A 22,693-nucleotide genomic window follows, 5' to 3' on the forward strand; every position below is an offset into this window, starting at 1 on the left:
TAATGAAATGACTAATCTCACCTGATTAGTGATCTGATCTGATGAGAAAATATATTTAGTATGCAAACCATCAAAAATGTGATAGAAAAGGATTGGGAGGAAAAAATTAAGATCATTATGGAAATGTTAAGTGTGACTGAGCACCAGATTGAGATATGGACAAGCATTAATAATTAACTTCCAAGGAATACCCAACATTTTAAAAAGTTTCCTTATCCTGGCAACTTAACCACCTATTTGTAACAAGCCATAATTCAAACCTATAGTGACTATGGGCTTGAGTAGGATCCTGAATATAGTCCTAATTTATATCTTTAAAGTAAGCCTAGATGTCAATAAAGTCCTCCTTCAGGGCTAGTCCCAGGTCTGTCTAACTGGCTTCTCATTACCTAGAAGCTGTAGGGGAATATATAGAAGATGGTAAAGTGATCTAATAAAAAACATCTTCTGGTTTCATTGTATAACATTAGAGAGAATTAGCGGTCCAGGATATAGGCTATTGTGGTCTGGAAAGCGTATCCTGAAGCCTATTATTTATCTAATCATTGGAAGTCAGGACATTTTTTGCTCCTAGTCAAATAAATGGACCTATAGTTTCAGCCACTTTGCAGTTTGTTTCTTCTTTTGGTCTGCTCTAAACAGTGATATCACCACCCCGACACCACTAATAAAATTACCATTCTTCCAGATTCAATATACCATTGCTGCATTCCACTTTGGCAAAATTGCAAGTTTGCTAAAAGAAACTTCATAGAGCTCTCAGCGAAAAGCTTACAGGGAAGAAAATAAACCTTTCAAGACCTGAGGGAAGCGGCTGCACTCCTATAATTGGAGTTTGGAAACTACAGGGGGGAAAAAACTTCTCATTTATAATCCCATGTTATGTGATTTAATTCATGAGTATTGACTAAATTCATATGGTCTCTACCTTATTGTAAAGGTTTAGCACATGTCCCTGTTTTAACATAAGCTTCTTTAGGAAAGACAATGTTTTAAGTCAAATGATTAACAAATCTGAGAAATGCACATTTTTGAAGAAAGGATATGTGTGTAGTGTTAACAGTTTTTAAAAAGTGTGCACGTGTTGTTAGAAATCTTGCGAATGTGTGACAGTTTTTACTTTCTTGTAACACTGCAAGGGATCTCAAGAAATTCATCATTTCCCTGCCCTTTTTTGTCTCTAAGTGGCTTAACAACAACAACAAAAAGCAAAGAACAAGATATGTTTTATTGTTTTATTTTAAATTTGCTCTTGGGGTGTTCCTTATACAGCCTCTCTAGCTATTAGTTTCAGTGTTAACTGAATCTTATAATCAAAATATTCTTACATATATCCAAACCTTTCTTGTTATATGGATTTGTTACAGTATTAATCCACTGTCTTACCAAATGAAAAGATGGAGTTCAGATAGTCCAAATCATCATGAGGAAATATTGGACCATTCATTCATTCAATTGATGTTTATTTAAAAAAAAACTATTATGTCTCCAGCACTGTGCTAGCTTCTAGGGATACAGAGGCAGCAAATGAGAAACTTTGCCTTTAAGGATCTTATATTTTATTCGAGGGAAAATAACTTAGAAAAGTAAATTTGAATGTTACTTTTTAAAATATAAAAATATATTTTTAAATCAAATGCAAAGCAATTTTAGAGGGAAATCATTAGCAATTATATAGGTAAGGATCAAGATAGACTTCATTTAGAGAGTGATGCTTGACCTGAGGCTTCCAGGAGAAAGGTAGGGATAAGAAGGTGATGAGGAAGAAGTGTCTTCTAGGTATCAGGGACAATTTGTACAAAGTTATGGAGACTTGAGAGAGAATTTTGCATAAGAAAAACAGCAAGTAGGTCATTTTGGCTGGGAGTAAGGTATATGAAAGAGAGTGATGTATAGTACGGAAAGGTAGGCTATAGCCAGATTAGAAAAAATTTTTAAAATCAAGTTAAAAGGAAATTTTATTTTGTCCTAGAGAAAAGAGAGAATTAAGGGAGCAAAATGTATAGGGAATGAAGATAGAATTGGACTTTAGGAATATCAATTTGACTTTTGTATAGAAAAGAGATTGCAGATGAGAGACACTTGAGTCAAGAAAAAAAAAGGAGGCTACTGTCATATTGTAGGTAACATGAGGAGGGTCTGAATCAAGTTTGTGGCCTTGTGAATTAAAAGAAGACGGGTGTGAGAGAGATTGTGAAGGACTTGATGGCAGTCTGCTTATTGGTTCTTCTAAAAGAAGAAAAAGATATATCTGGAAAGCCTGAACACTAACATATCTTAGCTTAGACTTATACAAACCAGATCCAGATGTGTCTTGTAGAAATATGGTATTTTGTGTTCTAGTACCACTATAGTAAATTACACATGTGCACGTGCACACACACACACACGTATATGAGGAAGTCATGAATAATGGAGTAGAAAGCATTGTTGAATTTCCAGTATTGGCTCCTCCTGATGTGATTATTCACTTGATTCCAGAAAGAAATGAAGTCATTTTGGTAGTTTTCTCAAAGTTACCGTATTTGTTACTTCTCGCTATTGTATATTCTTCTAGATAAATTGATTTTACTCTAGTATCTTCCCTGTATTAATGACAGACTAGAATTTTTAGCATTTTTATCTTTGCCATTTAAAAAGATAAGTTTTTAAATTCCCTGTTTCTGGTTCTCCCCTTTCCTTCCCCTCTTCCCCATGAATTTTGAAGAGTGGTAGCTGGTAGCCCAGTGGAACCATTAGGCGATTTTTTTCTGTAGCAGAATTTCTTTCCCCTTTATATTTTGTTTTGGTTTTTGGATGAATTTTCCTACCCCTTCCACTTCTTTGTATTATAAAAGGGCTTTTATGCTTTATACTTTACTACCCATACATAATAACTTCTAATTTGGGTATTGTTATACTCAGAGGTTTACATACAACACTAGTTTGGAGAGGCATGAGATACTCAATATTTGATCCTAGGGCACTGCAAGTTATTTTATTGGTACTGTAAAATACTATAAATGAATTTTAATCACAGCATCAAGCACTTAGTGTTAATGTTTTCAATGCTTCATGAGTGACTTTAATCACAGGGGATCTTCTTAGTTTTATTTCTCCAGAGTTTGGGTGGGTTTTCCCTCTTTCCCAGAACCCATGCTAAGTATTTTTGACACTAACAGTGCTGCATCAATTGGAAATTCACATTTTATGTAATAACAGAACATTTTAATTTCATGAGGTAAGGAATTGGCTTCCCCTTGCAAATAGCACTGAATAAAGCAATATTGTCGAAAGAACTGGCAGGGTACATCAAGAGATAAATCTGTTGAATTAAATAAGAGGCTTTCATTACCTTTTACATTGCATTTCCATATAACATAAGCATTAATTAAACCCTTCAGTGCATTCCTTCTTTCATGAGAGCTTTTTTTCTGTGCTGACAAGAAATGTCTACCAGCAGAAAGTGTAGGACCCAAGACCTGCCATTAAAAATATACTTACTTGTACAGAGGGAATAGTGCTGCATTTGAACAGACAGGCAGAAAGTGAGAGCAGGGAAATATCATCTTCCAGTCTTAGCCATGCTTGTTAAAGAGACTATGGCAATATCACTGAAATATCTTCCTCCACCTTGAGCTTTTAAAGACAAGGACATTTGAAACCTTATTATTACTGGTACTGTCACTAAATATTACTCAGGACACTTCAAACAAAAACAGAAGGAAAGCAATAATCTTTTTAGTTCTCTTAATACACCTTCATTTACATGACTAGCAACTTGAACTACACCAAAGAAAGGTAGTCTTTTTCCTTTGGTAAAATGAGGGTGTGATTTGTGACAATGGTTGGAAGATTCTGATAGAATGGTACCATGATACTTCAGGGCAGTGATGGAGAAATGCCTCCCTAATAGTCTACTGCAGTATTTTTAATCACATGCCACCATTTTATCTTATTCTAGGGGAACACTTAAGAATCTGCCCTCAGGAGTACACCTGCTGCACCACAGAAATGGAAGATAAATTGAGCCAGCAAAGCAAACTGGAATTTGAAAATCTCGTGGAAGAGACAAGCCATTTTGTGCGCACCACATTTGTGTCAAGGCACAAGAAATTTGATGGTAGGTGAAATGTTCCCAGTATTCCTCCTACTGCGTCTCTTAAGTTTTTTTTTCTTTCTTATAAGAATCTCCCTATCTTGTACACAATGTTTGACTAAATAGTAAGCACGTTGAATTCAGTCGTGAACATTTACTAGCCGTGGTTATTTCATAAGAAAAGCAACATTTTTCTTTTTAGCAGAGTTTGCAAAAGGTGTCATTGTAAGAAAAGGAAGATAACACAAAAATATGTGATTATGAATGACTCTAAATGTAACATATAAACATAACATGCATTTCTGTCATTAAAGTTATTGAGATAAAAAATAAAAAAAATAAAATTAAAAGTTATTGAGAACCACCCATCTAAAAGTGTCCAGGAAAGAGTAATTGTGGTCATCACACATTGACTCTCCTGCCTTCCTCAGCCACCTGTATCATCCTATATAGCTTTGGTGTCTCTGTAGACAAAATGATAAATCTTAGGCTCTCTTACAGTTCCCTTTTTTGATTATGTGCACCTCCTTGAGGTGACCCACATTTCAAGAGGTCCCTCAGTATTAGGATGTTATGATTGGGCAAACAGGATTTACAGCATCAGGTTTGAGTCTTTTTTTTGAATTGCTGATTGTTGAGCAATCTTCATTTCTATGATCATTTTAAAATAAATATACTCTATTAAAATCAGAAGAAAGAATAATTAAGACAACTATATCACATTTTCTCATCATAACTTTACCAAAGAAAATACTAAAATTTAAACTTAGTTTAAAATTTTTTATGGAGCCTAAATTATTATATTTGTTTAAAAGTGACTTTTTGGTAGAAAATGTGGAGTTTTAACAACTGGAAAAAAATTTTGTAAAGGTTTGCTTTAAACCAGCCTGCAAATTTTGATAACCGTTACAATGTGTCACGGACCATCCTTTTGTCTTTCAACAATGTCAGTGATATGGGAGAGGAGCCCAAAGTCAAAAGAATTGCCATTCGTTTCTTTGAGTTCCTCTTGCCAATGCTCAGTAAATAGATTATCTGTCTAAAGGTCCTTTTTCTTTGTTGAGTGGGCTAATAAAATTTCATCCTTTTTATTATGGAAACATGATTTCATGCATATTGGCACTCTAATAAAATTATTAAAAGGCAAGTCTATGAAGCATTTCATGATCATGAATTGGGTTGGCAATTGGGAGATTGAAGTGTTGGATTTTATTATATCTGATAATTCATGTAGAAATCTGCTCTAGATTTTCCTGTACTTCCACTTCACTTTCCTTCTCTCTCCTTATGCCAGAATTTCTCTATGAACATACATATAAGAAAGTATATCTGTGTATGTAAAACAGAGGTGATTTTCATGCAGTTTTCTTGAATGCCTCTATGGTGACATGACGGATTACACATCTCTTGACAGAAAGTCCTGCACCCTTGTAGCTCTGGTTATAGATGATATGTCACGTCAACCTGAGATACCCTGTTTGTGATTATACAAAGCTAGGATGAGCTCTTGGCTGCCAAGTGCTAGCTATTGAAATTGTGTCTTTGGAAAATACTTCTCTTTTATTTGATGTACTACAACTACAAAATCATATTGAAATAATGTCAGGGAAATATCCATAGTGGAAAAGATATCAAGTTGTTATAAATAGAAGATGTATAGTAAAGACACTAAAGGCATTTAGGGAGTATTTTTCCCTTTCTTTTAACAAATACAAGTATCCATCAAGCATGAACCAAAAACCTCTCTGTAACTATGACCATGCCTTTTAATTGCTCTCTATTGACAATTTGTAATCCTGCAGTCAAATTTTTGTCTTACTTAAGAACCCCTTTTCTTTAACTCAGTTCTCTCCCTCCCTTCCATCTCCATCTCTGTCTCTCTGTCTCTGTCTGCCTCTCTGTCTCTCTCTGTCTCTCTGTCTCTCTCTCTCTCTTCCCTCCTCCCCCCATGTTTTAAGTGGTGTAGTACTTAGGGACATTAAGTCAATCAATCAACTTGATAGGACACGAATTGGGCTCCTTTTCAAAATAGGATTAGTTACAGGTTGGGAGACTATGGGATTAGGATCAGAAATTTAGGAGTTTTATATGTATTTTCATAGGGACCTTATCATCTAATTGTTTTCATGATGGGTCCAATCTAGTCCCTGAGTGCAGTGGTATTAGAAATATGTTGCAGTTGATGGTGCAAATTATTTTACTTTTTTTTTAAAAAAGTAATTGCTAAATTTAGATCAAGAATTGTTAGAAATGTTAATACATTCACCAGTGTGTTGAATGTTGTTTCCCCCCCCCCCCCCAGTTTCCTTATTGAGTTCATTGATTGGCATCAAATTGTTAAGGGTATTACCTAGGGTAGGAAATCTAAGATCCAAGATAGGGGTTCTGGATTCTTGCCTTTACTGCTCTGTGTTTACTTGTATGTGACTAATGGCACTATAAGGGTCTTTGATTGTTTTGGAAATAATAACATCACTATTAATTATTGTTTATGTTTTAAGTTAGTATTTCTGATTTTTCTTATTATTTTTGATTATTATTAATTACACTTTTTACATATGGCACTTTCTCCAGGGTCTCAAAAAAGATAAGGTGCTCTCTAGTGGGGGGTTTTGGAAATATTTAACATATGGAGCATACATTTTTTCAGTTTATTTGATTTACAGTCATATATGAAATAGGTTTGCTTTTTGAATCGATATCAGTATAGACTCATTGGATCCAGAATACCTTACAGGGATCATCTAGTCTTATTGCGTCTTTTTCCCAGAGGAAGAAATTTATCTCTCATTCTCTGAATAGACATGGAGAGAAAATAAGAAAGGAAGAACAACTAATGTTAGTATTTTATAAGAAAATAACATGTCTGAATCATACTCAACTCTCTCCTAAGGAGTATTTCACCTTCTTTCCTCTAACAAAGGGATAGTGTTATACAAAAAATACTGGTTAATTTTCTGAGTTGCTGTTTATCAGTTTAGGTTAATTTTTCACCACAGTATCTTCTGTTAGAGTTCAAAAATTATAAGAAGATTAATATTTTAATAATAATATATTTTTTTAATTTCATAGCCCACTATGCTTAAACTGCCGTCAGTTTGACAAGCTTTAGCTGTACCTCTTTAAATAACAAAGATTAATGGCAGTAGTAGGAAGCTGAAAATGTTATAATTTAAATTCTTTTCCCTTACTCATCTGTCTCTCCCACCACCTTCCTTCTACCCAAAATTTACTGAGAGGCAGTATCTATTTAATGTCTAGGTAATATAGCATGTATATTCTCAGGGATGGCAAACTTCCAAGTGTTTTATTCTGCTTGCCTAAGTCTTCACTTCTGGCCCTCATTATTCAGCAATACACTCCTTTTCTCAAGTCAAAAAGGAGAGACCACCTCCCTCATCCTCTGTCTGAAAGACTTAAAACATTGGTTTGCTGAAGCCTCAGCTGAGCTATACTTCTCTGAAGGGAGCCAGGAATGCAGATTGGCAGGGGGGAAGTAGGTTGTACCAGAATCATGTGCTCCCAGAACAATCAGTGCAATTAAACCATGAGTAAGCTTGTACCCTTTCCCTTACTATGCCCTGTCCAGTAATTCTAGGCCAACAGCTACTTTAATGCTTAGGAGATCTGTGATTGCTTGATATGGGGACTTCTTTCTTTGATGCAGATTAAGGAAATGAGGTATTTTTCATTTTGTCATTCTGTCCAAGGGCTGAGCATCATGACTTACAAATATCAGATGTTTAATAAATGACTTTTTAATGAATGAATGAAAGAATTATTTATGTCTTCATGGCTGATCTTCATAATATGCATCTCTTCTCCAGCAGATGTAGATAGATAGAGATCTATTTATATCATTCTATTTTTTCTATTTCTCTATCTCTAAAAATATATATGCATATATGTATATTTACATATGTATGCATCACGTTAGTAAATATTTAAAAACCAATTGTGTGTGGGGGGATGTTGCATGACACTTTGAAAGTTTAATCTACATTAACATCTTCTTCATCCTTTCCTTAAGACTAGTGATCAAGAAAACAATAAATCAAGTCCTGAGTTGTTGCTTTTGCTAATTTCCATAGTATAAATTATTGCACTAAAAATTTAACAGTTAGGTCTGTTGAGTCACTTGGATTTAACACCAGCACACTAATGAACATATACACATGCATACCTGGTGATGATTTTACTCTTCCTAGAAAAACATCTATAAAAGCCTATAGCCAGACCTGATCTCCAGGCTTTCTCAGTAGGCATTTTAAACTGGTAGGACTGGGCACTATCTGCCCAGGGACTTTTTTGTGACTAATAAACTTTTGAGACTCCTGTAGTCATCTTCCTGTAAGGATATGACAGTTGGTGCAGTTGACAGCCTCTATCTTCCATTACAAAAAATACAACAACTATTCTGGATGTTATTGTGACACACTTAAATGATAGAAGTATATCTGGAACACATGTCCCCTAACTTCTTAATCACAGGATATTTCTCTTCAGGACCAATTGTTCACCCACCTGCCACTGGGATCTAAAGGCTTCATGGAAATAAACAAGTAGATCATCTTCAAAATAGTTGTTATCCTCTGCCCAAGTCTGACCTGTTATGAAAATGGGGAAACTGAGGCAAAGAGATTTTAATTTGTTTACTCAAAGCCAGTATAAACATTTGGGTGGGGAACTAATCATTGTATGTCATATTTCAGAATGGGGTGGTATAGTTGAAATCATTAATATAAAATCATTTTTCTTATTTAGTTTTTATATAGATTTACAAATATTTAAAGTCAGGGTGTTATTTCTTTTATTGGAAATCATTATTTCAATCATTTTGCTCAAGTGGTAGGTAATGAATTCAGCTAAGACATCAGAAAAAAGGAAAAATATTGCAAGATGGAAGACTGCATATATTTTGAATGAAAATAGGCTGCAGTGTAGAATTATTAATGTATGAGTGATTAGTGAATATTCATTCTTATTAACTTATGAAGCCTTATGTTATCACAGTGTTCTACACTATCAACTTTCTCCCCATGCATATTTATGGAAGTTGAGTTCCCCAGAGAGAAACATTTTAGTGAGGGGACTTCTCATTTAGAAATTGCTCTCCCTTCTGATTTGATGGAGTTCTTGTTTATTCACATTTGAAGTATCACATAAAGTTGTTTAGTGTGTCCTTCTCTATTTTATGACTTTATTTTCCTTCCTGGTTCTTATTTATGCATTGTAATGTCATACATTTGTCCAGAGATTTTGGCAGGGAGTGCATTTTTAAAAGCAAAATAAAAAAAATGTTGAACAGTAATTTCCATCCTTATGAAAAACATATTCTGTAGTAACACCCTCAAAATATCAAATATCCTGAATATAACAGTAATTTATATCAGCACCCTGGCTTTGGTACTATGAAATCCTGCTTATATTTCCTTGTTAAATAATATTTCTCACTCTTATAAGGCAGAGAGGAAGATGACAGAATGATCTCTTTAAAATATGACCCAATTTTCACAGTGAATAAGATTATTCTAGAACAAAGAAATATAAATTGTTTCCTATAGATTGCTGTAATCTTGCAGTTTTTTATAATATATGTGCCATACTTATATACATAGGAAGAACATGTGCATATATACATAAATAATTTGGAAATCGAAGTACTTGAGTTTCCTCTTTTGAAAAAGGAGAGGCAGGTTGGACTCAATCCCTTTGAATCTGTGGATCTTTGTTCAAACTGATACAAGGCAAGGCTGTTCCTAACTAGCATGAAGATTTTCCATAGAACTCTTTAAATCCCAGACATAGAATATATAGTAGCTATCTCCCCTGCTCTAGAAATTCAAATTAATTTGAGTACATGTGAAAAGCAAACAGGGAGGTGCTTCTGCTGGACCATGATTACTGTATTACCATTACCTTTCTCAGTGACTAATATTCTTCTAGAACAACAACAAAAGTAGTTTCCTTCATTTGACTCATAGCTTCTTCATCTGTAAAATGAGGTTGAACTGGAGGATCTCTAACTTGCTCCACCCTCACCTCTTCCACATGCAAACCTTGTAACGTATTTCAAGGCCAAAAAGAAATTATGTTTAGATTAACTGTGTGCCTATCTTCTCCTGTTAGTGCAGATGACCAAGAGTTAAATGTATTTATTCAAGATAATTATGATAATCCTCTTGGAAAGTAATTTGTCAAGTAGCTACTGGTGCTAAATGCTTACTATAGCTTTATTTAACCACCACTTCTTTGCCATGCTTTTAAGTCAAAGGACATTCCCTTAGAAAGAGGAAGGTGCTGAAACGAACGGTGGTTATATAGTAAAATAATCTCACTAACCTTGGGAAGGAATCTGGGCATTTTTCCCAAAGGGAAGGCTTTCCAAAAATAAGAATCAGATACCAACAAGGGATATGCTTTGTCAGAGTCATTGAGCAGTTTGAGAAATTGCCCACTTCCTGCATTTGTCAGTGTTGGGAAGCTGGTCTGCATGTGAGGGTGCTTGAAACAAAGTGCTTGGAGGAGCCATATTTTTTTCAGGGTTCAATTATCTCTGTGCTTTGGCATTTGACAGGGCTGTTTGAAAATGTGTGTGCGAGAAGCTAATCAGTGACTTCATGTCTGCTCTGACGGACAACCAATCTTGTACTGATTCTTAGATCCCTACCATAGACTTCAGAGTAACTTAGAATATATTATGCTCCCAGTGTAGTTGTAATATCATCATCTTATTATCACCAATTCCCTTGCATGGTGGCTTCACTGAACAGCTGTTTCACAGACAAGCCAATTTCTTTTAAGTATTGCTCTATCAGCCGCTGAAACCAACCCTACCAGAAGGATTCTTGGTCATGAATGTTAATGAACAGACAAGGATCTGTTCAGTGGCAGTAGCTCACTAATCCTTTGAGTAAATATCAGCAAATTATGGGCTAAATTTCATTTAAGGCGAATTGTTATGATACCAAAGAGAGAAAACTGATTTTCTTGGAAATCAAAGAAAATATTTAATTGTAGTATTAATTAGAAAGTGGCCAAATCATTGTTATCTCATAATCTGAAAACTCATTAAAGTAAAAGGAGTCAGAGCTACAAAGCATGTGTGATTATGTTGGTCCCATGATCTTGGTTTATACCTGATTTCTAGCAGGAGATTCAATACAGGTCTCCACCTTATTTACCTGAATGTAATATTATTGCAAATATCCCTCATCACTGACTAGGACATTCATGAACCTGACAGTCTTTTTTTTTTTTTTTTTTGCCTTTTGGAGGGCAATTGGGGTTAAGTAACTTGCCCAAGGTTACACAGCTAGTTTGTGTGTGTGTGTGTGTGTGTGTGTGTTAAGTGTCTAAGGCCGGAACCGATCCCAGGTCCTCCTGACTCCAGGGCCTTTACTCACTGTGCCACCTAGCCGCCCCTAGAGAGTCCTAATAAGATATGAAACTCTTTCTCTATTAAAGCAATATTAGCCTTCAGTTTGCCAGATGGCTTCTGTGTTTAGATTTCTGCTTAAAGCCTTAGCACCAGTCAGTAAAACGAATATTTAAATAATATCAATTTAAAACATCATCACTCTTTGTCATGTTTTCAACGTGAGTCACTTTGGTCAAGGGACTATGTTGAGTAGTGCACCTATCTCCTATTTGGTTTTCAACAACTATTAAATGTTAAAGACGGAAACATAGGACTTTCTTTAACAGAAAAGTGTTGGCTCTTTTTTTGTGGGGGAAGGGGGCTATTTTTGGGAAGTGTTTACTTTTGAATTACACTTGGTAGAGAACAAGTTGGAAAAATTTTAAATATTGGCCAAAGAGGCTTAGTTCCTACTTCATTCCAATGTTTTGACATCTTCTTATAGACTATGTGGCTAGTTATGCTGACCGTACATCCTACATTTTCTGACACAGATTTTAAGAGAAGAGAATATGTTTTTACCAATGCTTTGCAAAAGAAATCCCCTTTGTAAGACCAAGTGCTTAGTTGTTTCAGAGAAATAAGTTGTCATATCGATGGTATAAAACCATCCATTAAAGCCTCTCAATTAAAACTGATGGCCATAATAGTACCCAACTTAAAAAAAAAATTAGACATAATACCCATTTAGAATAGATTGTTGTTATTCGAAACCATGGTCTGTATCTAGAATTTAAATGTACTCCTCAATAAGAGGATGAAATCTCTTTGTTGTAATTGTGTGCCCTGTTAGTCCCTCTGTTCTCATCAGGTATTAGAAATATTTCTGTAAAGGTTCAGGGAATATAATGACAATTTACTTTAAATATAAAAATATAGACCAATTTCCTGAAAATAGACTATCTTCAACTTGTGGGGAGGGGGAGCGGGTGGGAGGGTAACTGAAATGTTTGAAATGGTTGCTCAACCTGGTTGCTAAAAGTTCTTGCTTTTTGCAGCATTTCCTGTCCAGGACCCAAGTATAAGGGAACTATTGGTTCAACTCCACACTGTTATTTATTCTGTGATGAGCACTAAGTATAGAACCATCCCAGAGGACAAAGGAGTCCTAATTTTTAACAAAAAAAAAAAACCAATCTTTATTACCCTTGATGCCATACAATGTTTGTGAAAGTTGGATTTGAGATCATTTCTGTACAATTATACATAAATAAAAATACTGCCAGTTGCAAGTTCAGTATTTCTCAATTGCACTTTCTAAAGTTTTGTGACATTCACAAAATGGGCAAATATAATTCTTGGAATGAACATATGGAATAAAACTGTCTTATTCTTGTCTCCCTACCTAGTACTTTTAAATTTATCCACAGAACTTTTAAATTAAAAGTAAACTTTGAAGTAGATTAGCTAGAAAGAAAATCTCTGTGGCCTTTGAATGTTAGAAGAAAATGAATTCCTTTATGTAATTCCTATTAATGCATAGTTTGTGGCATAGTTTCCTTTTCAAAAGAATAATAATGTAATCCAAAAAGGCTTTGATTCTCTCAGGCCTCATGTCATCTCATTGCTTACATATAAATTTGCATTTCTTTAATGGTATTTTATTGTCATTACATGTTTTTGTTGTTGTTATTCTGGGGTTTTTTTTGTGTTGTTTTTACATACATGGCTTACCCAGACTCTAGATGGAATGAAAACTATTCAAGGGTAAGGATCAGATTTTCCATATCTATTTTATTACTCCAATCAGTTCAGTAAGAATTAACACCTTGCTTAGAGCCTTATACACAATTAACCTAACATTTAGACAAAGATAGCCTTGCATTATTTGAATCTCAAGATACATATCATAATTCTGCTGGGGTAGGAGAAAAGCCTCTATTCGAATACAGCTAGCTCCCAATTAGTGTAAATAAGGAACAAGTTCCCCCCCCCCCTTTCCCAGGTGGTCAAATGCATTTGAATTCTTGCTATTTGGAGTTACAAATTAGGTTTAGCCCAGTAGAGTATTCAGGGCAAATTCAAATAATGTACGACTTCGGAAAGATTTATGTTTATTATTTGTGCAGCAACGAGGTGGCACCAAGTATAGAGTGCTGAACTTGAAGTTAGGAAGACTCCTGTTCCTGAGTTCAAATCCTGCCTTACTAGTCATGTGACCCTGAGCAAGTTCACTTAACCCTGTTTGCCTCAGGTTCCTCACCTGTGAAATGAGCTGGAGAAGGAAATGGCAAGCCAATCTGGTATCTTTGCCAAGAAAACTTCAAATGGGGTCATAGGGAATCAGACAGAGCTTAAACAAAAGAGCAAAAAGAATGCTAATTGGGACCTGGGATTGAACAACAATATTAGCACCTGGTGTATATAGCAGGGATGGGGAAACCTATGGTCTGGAGGCCTGAAGCCCTAGAGCCGCACTTGAGGACCTAGAGGACCATATATGGCCTCCAGGCTGCAGGTTCCTCACCCGTGGTACAACTGTTTTTCTCCTTCTGCCATGCATGTCTAGACTTAGAAGACCCGACATGTCAAAATACCCCACTACATTCCTGTATTGAGGCTAGAAATATTAGGGACTAAGAATACAAAACAGCAAGAATAAGAAAATTAATGTTCAAACAAAGCCTAAAGAATGGGGTTTTAGCTTGTGTCACTGATTAGACTCTAAACTGAACGAAGGAGAGGAAGCTGGTTGTGGAATCAACAAGATCTGGGTTTGATTCCTGCCTCTGAAAAATACTATGTGATCATGGGCAAGTCTGTGAAGCTCTGCAATCAAATCGTTTCAAACTATTCTCTAAAATGACAGTCTGCAGATGAATGCCTGATCTGGATCAGTGGGGGGAGTTTGCATGTCAGTAAGTCTTTACAGCAAAAAAGGCATAGCCTGGACTAAAAATAAATTAATTGCTAAATAGATACAATAAGTTAGGGGAATATTTCTGGCATCATGTTTGAAGGTAAAATTTCTTTCTCAAAGTCCCATAAGGAGCTAGGTTCTCCAGCTACAGATGCAGAGCTCAGTATACTACCCCAGGTTGAATCAAAAAAGGTTGCTTAAACCTGATGTATGATAACTGGCTAATTATTATGGAGCTTATATTATGTAAAGGAGTAAAAGGAAAGGTTACCAAAACATTTTAAAGAACATCTAAACCCTTGTTGTTCCCGCCTAGATTTTTGTTGGCTCCAATGTTATCCTTCATGTGAGTTGCACTCTCTCATCTAAACATTCTGTTTATATTTTACATTTCTCTTCAATAGCTCAAGGTCATTTTCCCTTTGTTTAGTCTACTTCTATGCAGTCTCTTCTTGTTCCTAGAAACTAGCATAGTGCTTGTTGGGTTGACACCACCTCAAATAAATCACCCTTTAAACAGTACCAATCAGTTTATTTTTGGTGAGACTAGTATAAGAGCTAGAACTTCAATTTTGGCTAATAAATTTAAATCTACATGCATTGATTGTTAGCTTGTTAAGTCTTTACTGTTACTGACTTGACTGGAGGTCAGGGTGCTGAAATATAATACAAGATTTATATGCTGTTTTCTATTTACTCTTATCTACTGACCATCTGAACTTTTTCTTTTAAGGCTAACACTTCTCCCCCTACTTCTTATTGAAATTGGAAATGGTCTTTAATAGTTTCAAAGATGTTAAATGATGAATGAAAATGGTTGCCTAGCAAGTTCATGAGGAATGGATTTAGGAAGCATTCCATTTCCGTATTTTCAGAAGGGAATGTTCTTCACATCTTAATGCAAACAAATTTTATTGCTGTCCAATCCTTTCTTTGTGATGTCAAATCAGACACCAAGCATTCATTAAGCCATTATTTTGTGCCAGGCTCATAAAACATAGGGAGTGCAGTGGGGCAGAAAACAGTCTCTGCCTTCAGAAAGCTCATATTCTGAGAGTATTTTTGTAAATCCTACATGTGGATTGTGTGAAGGTGTGAAGTGTCTCAAATAAAATTTCACTTCGAGCCTAAATTTTTTCATTGTAAAATATTTAATTTTCATTAAAAACTTAAGTGGTTTTATTTCACATCTACTATGCAGTTATTACATACTCATGATGAAGGTACTGTACTACATTGTGAGGATACAAGTTGTTTGTTGTTCAGTTGTTTTTAGATCCTGTCTAACTCTTTGTGACCCCATTTGGGGTTTTCTTGGAAATGGTACTACAGTGGTTTGCCATTTCCTTCTCCAGCTTATTTTTCGGATGAGGAAACTGAGGCACACAGGATTAAGTGACTTGCCCAGGGTTACACAGTTAGTAAGTTTCTGAGGCTTGATTTGAATTTAGGAAGATAAATCTCGTTGACTTCAAGCCCAGCACTTGATTATTCACTGTGACACCTGGTTACCAACAATACTAAGACAAGAACAAAATGTGTTTTCCTTAGGGAGCTTATATTCAATCTGAAAAAAATAGCACTAATCCTATTAGTAAATGAAAGATAAAACCATTTGAGGGAGGTCCATAGGAGCTAAGAGGGAAAGGAGTTTCAAGAAAAGCCTCATATAAAAGGTGGTTCTAAGCTGAGCTAAGAATATAGGCAGGGATTCTAAGAAGCAGAGGTCTGGAGGTAGTATAATCCAGGCATGAGGGCTAGTGTTCTCAATGGTACTAACCCTAAAGGGAATGCTGTTTCCAAGGAATAGGAAATATAAATTGCCCCATCCCCACACCTGTCTTCTATAAAAAGCAGAACCTTCCCTATACTCATGTAGTCTTGGACCACACCCATCTGGACATGTGTTATTCCTTCTCCTGAGTCCTGAGGCATATGTGGTTGGATAGGTACAGTTATTAGCCTTATCACTTGAGAGATGTAGTTACATTGTGAGTGTGGTTCTCTCCTTATTTCTTGAACAAATTTCACCACTGTAAGACTGTCTACTCTAAATGGTTAAGACCATATACTTAATCTCCAATGGCCTGCCAGTTAGAACCAGCACATAATCAATTTGCTCTAAAGAGGTGTTGAATTTAATTGAATTCTGATTGAAACAAAACACAAAATAAGCCTGTTATGTAATACTGTGAAAAGATTTGGATTCTGGTCTGGCTTGGCAAAAGTGAAAGAGAAAGATTAGAATTAAGAACTCTAGGACTATTACCATGTTAAAAACAACACAACCACTAATCCTCTGGGACTTAGGGTTAGAAGTTCTTGATATATATGGCATAATACATATTTTATTATGTAGCTATTGATTTTTAATAGATACTTTTTATCATCTTATTAAATCCCCATTTGAGAGATTTCATTTTAAATGTAACTACTATCTCCAAAGGCATTATTGGCAGGAATATAGCTAACGGTCAGTGTGGCATGGTTTCAAAATGTTGTCCATTTTGGATGGAAAACACAGTGGTATTTTTTTCTATGGTCAGACAGTAGAGTTGTTACTAACCTGTAGACAACTTATTTTGTGTAGGATTCTTAAAGAGTTTCAAATAACTAAGATTTCTTAGGATGTGTATGTCCCTCATGTGAACTGAAAATAGAAAAGACAAAGACATTATGAAAATATTTTTGTGTTAGAAGGTAGATATCTCATCAAAGAGATTATGACCATCTTCCTGACTGAAGTTATTAAGTCCCTTTGTACAAGTGAATCCTGCCCAACTACCACATACTGCCTTTTTGAACAATCCCAAGTAAAAGATATTGGTCAGGCATCACCATTTTCATATCTTATGCTTAGTTAAGGAAAATAATTATTTTTAACTACTCTATTTTCCTTTAATACATCACAATTTTTTTACATCACTACAACACCATGATAGAAGCAGCTAAGTGTCATTGTGTTTGGACTGTTGGACTTGGGAGTCGGGAAGATCTGAATTCAAATGTTGCTCTGCAAGTCATTAAGCCTCTCTCAACTTCATTTTCCCCATCTTTAAAATGGGAATAATAATAGCACCTTTCTCATAGAGTTATTGTGAGGATCAAACAAAATATTATGTACAAAGCCCTTTGCATATCCCAAAGCACTGTGTAAATGCAACCAGTGATGGTAATGATTGAGTGAGCACTTAACAAATATCGGATCACATTAGACCAAGCAAGCATTGGCAGAATACTACTCATGGGTGAATATTTCTACTACTACCTATTTTTTTATGACCCCAGGTGAAAATGGTATTTACATCCTTAAATAAAAGTTTATTGTATTTTAAAATATAAAAGCCATTCTAAGCTCATGGGCTTCCTCCCAAAAACATGAAGTGTTAACCTCTGACCAGACCTTTGATTTCCTTGGTAATTTCAAGGAAAAAAGTTCCATTGAGAAATTGTCATTGTAGACAAGAACCATACTGTGCAATTTATAATCTTAGAGAGTTGCCTGGGATACTGACAGGTGAAATGATTTTTGCAGGATTATACAACCTAAGGCAATATTTGAGCTGAGGTCTTCTTGACTCCAAGACCATCTTTTTATCCACTCTCAATTGCTTATATAAAATATTACCTTAAAAATATGAAAGGTAAAATGTTTGTTATCTTGTTGTCTTGGGCTGTAGGAAGAAAAATGTATCTTCTAGAAATTAGGTGACAGGTCCCAATCTGCCCAAGCAAGACCATATCTGAAGCATCTGTGTCCAGTACCAAGTGTTAGAGTTGACAAAAGACATTGAACAGCAGGAGAAGTTACATAGAGTCAAATTAAAACTTGACCGTGTGACCTTGGGCAAGTCACAACCCCAGTTGCTCTCCAAAAAAGCAAAAAAAAAAAATTAAAACTTGATGTCAGCAAAAGCTTCCTCCTAATTAAGAGTTGTCCACAGGTAGAACTGATTACCCCAGTACGTGGTAGAATTCCTCTAATTGGGAAGTCTTCAGGTAAAGGCAGCTGGTGACCTGGAGTGTCCTGACTTGGAGTCAGGAAGACATGTGCTCAAATCTGTTTGCCTCAGTTTCCTCAGCTGTAAAATGGGGCTAATGATATTTTTTTCAAATTACTTAAAGCAGTTACTACCTGGCACATAGTAAGTACCATATAAAGTGTTCACTCCCTTCCTTTCCTTTCATTAGAATGGAGATTCTTTTCAAATATGGGTTGGAATAGATAGCCCCTGAGGTCCACTCCAATTCTAAAAGGGTGATTCATAACAAAAAGAGCCAAAACAAAAGTTCAAGTTCAATATTAATTAATAAGTGATAGAGACTAGAAGTGTGATTTCATTGCTGTAGGCAAGTCTTGCCAATGAAACTCCCTTTGCCAATGAAAGTTGGTGTCTTCTCTGCAACTTCTATCCTTAGAAAGTTACTTTGAGTACTGAGAGTTTATATGACTTTCTAAGGGCCACACAGGCAGGAAATATTAAAAGTGGGATTTGAACCCAGGCCTTCTTGGTTTCAAGGCTAGCTCTCTGTCCACTATGCCATGCTCCCTGTCATATTAGTAGAAACATGCATACTTATTTTAGAGCAGAGAGGGTCTTAGAGACCATTGTCTTTTTTTTTTCACATGAGCAAAATGGACTAATGTGACTTCTCAAGATCACATAGATAGAACTTTCAGAGCACATCTGAAACTTCTTATGACTCCAAATGTAGTGTGAACTCTACCATATTGCCTTCCATATCCAGGTATCTATAAGCAGAATTCTGCTTGACATTGTTTTAAAGGAGATTAATATTTAAATATTGTTACTATATCTGAACTTAAGCATACCAGCAGAAGATCTAACTAACTCAAGCAATAATTCCTAATGATATCATCTCTTCACAAAACAGTTTCTGGCTATCTACACAAATAAAAACATATGGACTAAGCACTATTCCCAAGCAGCCTGCATTTCAAAATGAATTAAGAAGACCTTCAATTTCCCTGGGTGTTCGGTAAATAAATATCAAAGCTGTTATTCTCATCAACTTCCTTTTCTTTCACTGGAATATTAAGGTCTAGGTGAAACTGAATTAAGTAAATCAAAGGGGCTTCTATGAAAATACAACTCTTCAAAATGAGACACTTTTACAAGTTTGAGCCACTTTGAATAAATTTGCACAGGGCCACAATGAAGGCAATGTCCTATAAAGCTGATTTAGAATCCAAAGATTATAGAGTGACCTATCTTTATATAAAAACTTAAGTTTTCCATCAGACATCTATTTCTAAAACTATTTAAGAAAAAAGAAAACTAAAAGTTTCTGGAGCTGAAATTTCTGTCTCTATCTCCTTTGCTAATAAGCCAATTATGGACAACAATGGCAAGTTTTGTAACAACTAAGCGGTTTCTTTTTTGGATTTCATCTACCAAACAGGGTGGGCTAATCAATTGTCATTTTTGGTGTGCTAAGACATGCCGTGTGCTCATTAGATAACTTAGAAGAAAGCATGGCAGTTTTGCCATTTCCACAGTTTACTTACCTTTTTTTTTTCCTAAATTGGAAGAATTGTTTGTTTTTCAATTAAAATACCCATTAGCTTCCTGTTGTTAGCATCCATTCCACCAATAGAGAGCAAAGGTCATGCAATTTCTTTCTTGAAATTCTTAAAAAAAATCATTTTCCCTCAGTAGGGTTTGTGGCTCAAAGCTACCCCAAAAGACTTGGGGACATGATTCCAGAAGAACAAATTGCAAAGGGACTTCAGCTTACTTAGTGATGTAGCAGTGGTAATGGTGGGCCCAGATGCTACAACGGCTGTTGCACTGTGGTTTGGGATGCAGCTGCAGCTGTTTTTCTTTGCTAGAGCATGTTTCTGAAATTCCAGAATGTAATAGTCTGAGACCCCCAATCATTGAAAGTTAATTTGCTGAGTATAAGTTTATTTTTCTACTTCTACTGAATTTACCACCCAGTTTGGTCAAAGGACTTATCCACTGAAATGCTATTGGGATGAGGAAGACAACCTTTCCTGGACCAGGAATTTCTGGGATTAAAAAATAAAAAAGTGAAGAGATGAAAACGAATGTAATTACCCATCATCCTGTTTTGCTAGGTTTCTAATGACTAAAGAAAATACTCTAGAAGCCCCTTCACCAAATCCTAACCTTTGCATCAGAAAATTCATTTCACAGGGCAGCTAGGTGGCTCAGTGAATAGAGTACCAGCCCTGGAGTTAAGAGAACCTGACTTCAAATCCTACCTCAGACACTTAACATTTACTAGTCTTGTGGCCTTGGGCAAGTCACTTAACCCCAATTACTCTGCCCCCCCCAAAAAAAAAGCAAAGAAAGAAAATTCATTTCACTTGCTGTTTTTATCATCAGTCCCAAAAAGAGATCTCACCTTAGTTAAAGTTTATTAAATTGTGATTTACACATAATAGGTACTTAACAGAATTGAATTTAATTTAACTGAGAAGTTCTATAGCTCTGATTTTATGTTATCAAATTCTCCATAATAAACATAGGAGACATCCTTTAACGATTGAATCCTTTAAGGATTCATCTAATTATAGATACCAGAGTGGTCATCTACTCTAACCCTCTCATTTTACAAATTTTAACATTACATATCTTATACTTTTTATGCTTTTAAATATCTAGTCATTGTACATCAAGTAAAATAACTCAGATATAGCATCTGGTAAATATTTATTCTATTAGTTTCATAGGGCCCTGATTCCCAAATTCATTTATCTCTTCTAAGAAGTTCATAAAAGTCCTGAAATTACTCCATGATGTAATCTCAGCACATCCTCAGTTGATAGTGCCTTTCCAAATTCGTACCTTCATTTAATATTGCTTCTTAGGTTTTTAATTCATTAAAGGAATGCTACCACATTATAGGTTTTGAGTTTCTAAATGAAGAAGGAATATAAATAATCAAAATTTTACTTCATAAGTTTTATCTTTATCTTCACTATTTTGGTTTTTTTTTTTTGTTACTGAAAATATTCCTTCAAACTTCCCATGAACTCAGTTTATAGATTAAGAACAAATAGAAACACACTTGTAATATTTCCAATTAACACAATATTTTTGGCTAAGCTAAAGTGAAATCATTGTAAAAGCTTCTCATTCTATATTATGTTCAAGGCAGCAACTGAGAGCCTTTGTTTATCTATTATTTGTTCATTGAAAAGGAGCTGTTTTTTATGACAAAATCAGAACTAAATTATTTGTGATACCTGATTCTTCTCTTCCCTACTCGGTTGCCCACTTAAAAAGTAAGGGACTCTCATATTTGACTGTAAGAAAAGTTTTACACTAAATGTGTGTTAGCACAAAAATATTTCCCAGGAAAAAGAAAAAAAACAGGTCTCATAGTTTCTGAATACTTTTTTATATTAAAGTATGAACTAAATTCTTATTTATTTTTAAATATTTTTATTTATGCATTTTTTTTGCAAATAATGGTTTTTTGTTTGTGTTTGGCTGTAGACAGTATCTGAGCTCTAATTTTCTGTTTTCTTAAACTATTTCTCTATTTCCTATAATTATTTCATTGCAGATTTGAAAAGGCCATGCATAGGTCATGTAATCCAGCCCATACCTCAAACATGAAATTTAACTACGGCTTCTTGGAAAACAGTTATTCAGGTTATGCTGAAGATCTTCAGTGCCCAGCAAACTTATAACTTATAAACTTATAACTTATATTATAAACTTATAACTCACTATAGTCCTATTTTTGAGCAGGTGTACTTGTCATGAGAAATTCTTCCCTACATGGGAGCAAAATCATTTACTTTTATGGCTTCATTAGTTTATTTACTTTTTTTTTCCCTTCTCGTGGCACATTATATTTACAGCAAGAAAATAACTTGGAGATTGTTTACTTCAGCCTTCACTCATTTTACAGATAAGGAAAGAGGGATTCAATTAGTATAGTAAAACTCAATCATATGGCTAGAATGTGACAAAGTGAGATTAGAACCCAAATCCTCTTACTCTCAGTTCTGAATATGGTTTACCTGCTGTGATCTCAAACTAAAATGATCCTAGAATAAAAACATCAGAAGACATCTCATCCCTACCCATACATGAATAAGACGCCTTTTAAAGCATATCTATCAAGAAGTGCTCTAATGAGGGATAATCAACTATCTCTCAAGCCTCCATTACTCATTGCTGATACAATCTTGGGCTCTTTTCTTCACCTATATGGGCCTCAGTTTCCTTGTCTGTAAAATGAGAGGATTACAGTTTGTGAGCTTCAAAGATTCCTTTCAGCTCTAAATCATGCAATATTGAAATTCTTTAAGAAATGAAAGTACAGAGATATT

The 22,693-nt window shown here is 35.2% G+C and overlaps 1 protein-coding gene across 3 annotated transcripts in view; it reads left to right on the forward strand.

The window, feature by feature from the left end:
• The window catches only part of GPC6 (glypican 6), a 1,314,810-nt gene that overhangs the window by 326,109 nt on the left and 966,008 nt on the right, over positions 1-22,693 (forward strand). For 2 of the 3 annotated variants that reach the window (XM_069067329.1, XM_069067330.1), the window contains one exon: positions 3,944-4,102. In XM_069067329.1, the coding sequence (XP_068923430.1) occupies positions 3,944-4,102 (159 nt within the window). Of the gene's footprint in view, positions 1-3,522; positions 3,781-3,943; positions 4,103-22,693 lie in introns of those variants that run through there. The other variant, XM_069067331.1, reaches the window with a different exon arrangement.

Source organism: Petaurus breviceps, unplaced genomic scaffold, assembly GCF_028583685.1.
Source record: "Petaurus breviceps papuanus isolate PSGF00001 unplaced genomic scaffold, PetGlider_PUasm1.0 90743, whole genome shotgun sequence".
NCBI classification, from domain to species: Eukaryota; Metazoa; Chordata; class Mammalia; order Diprotodontia; family Petauridae; genus Petaurus; species Petaurus breviceps.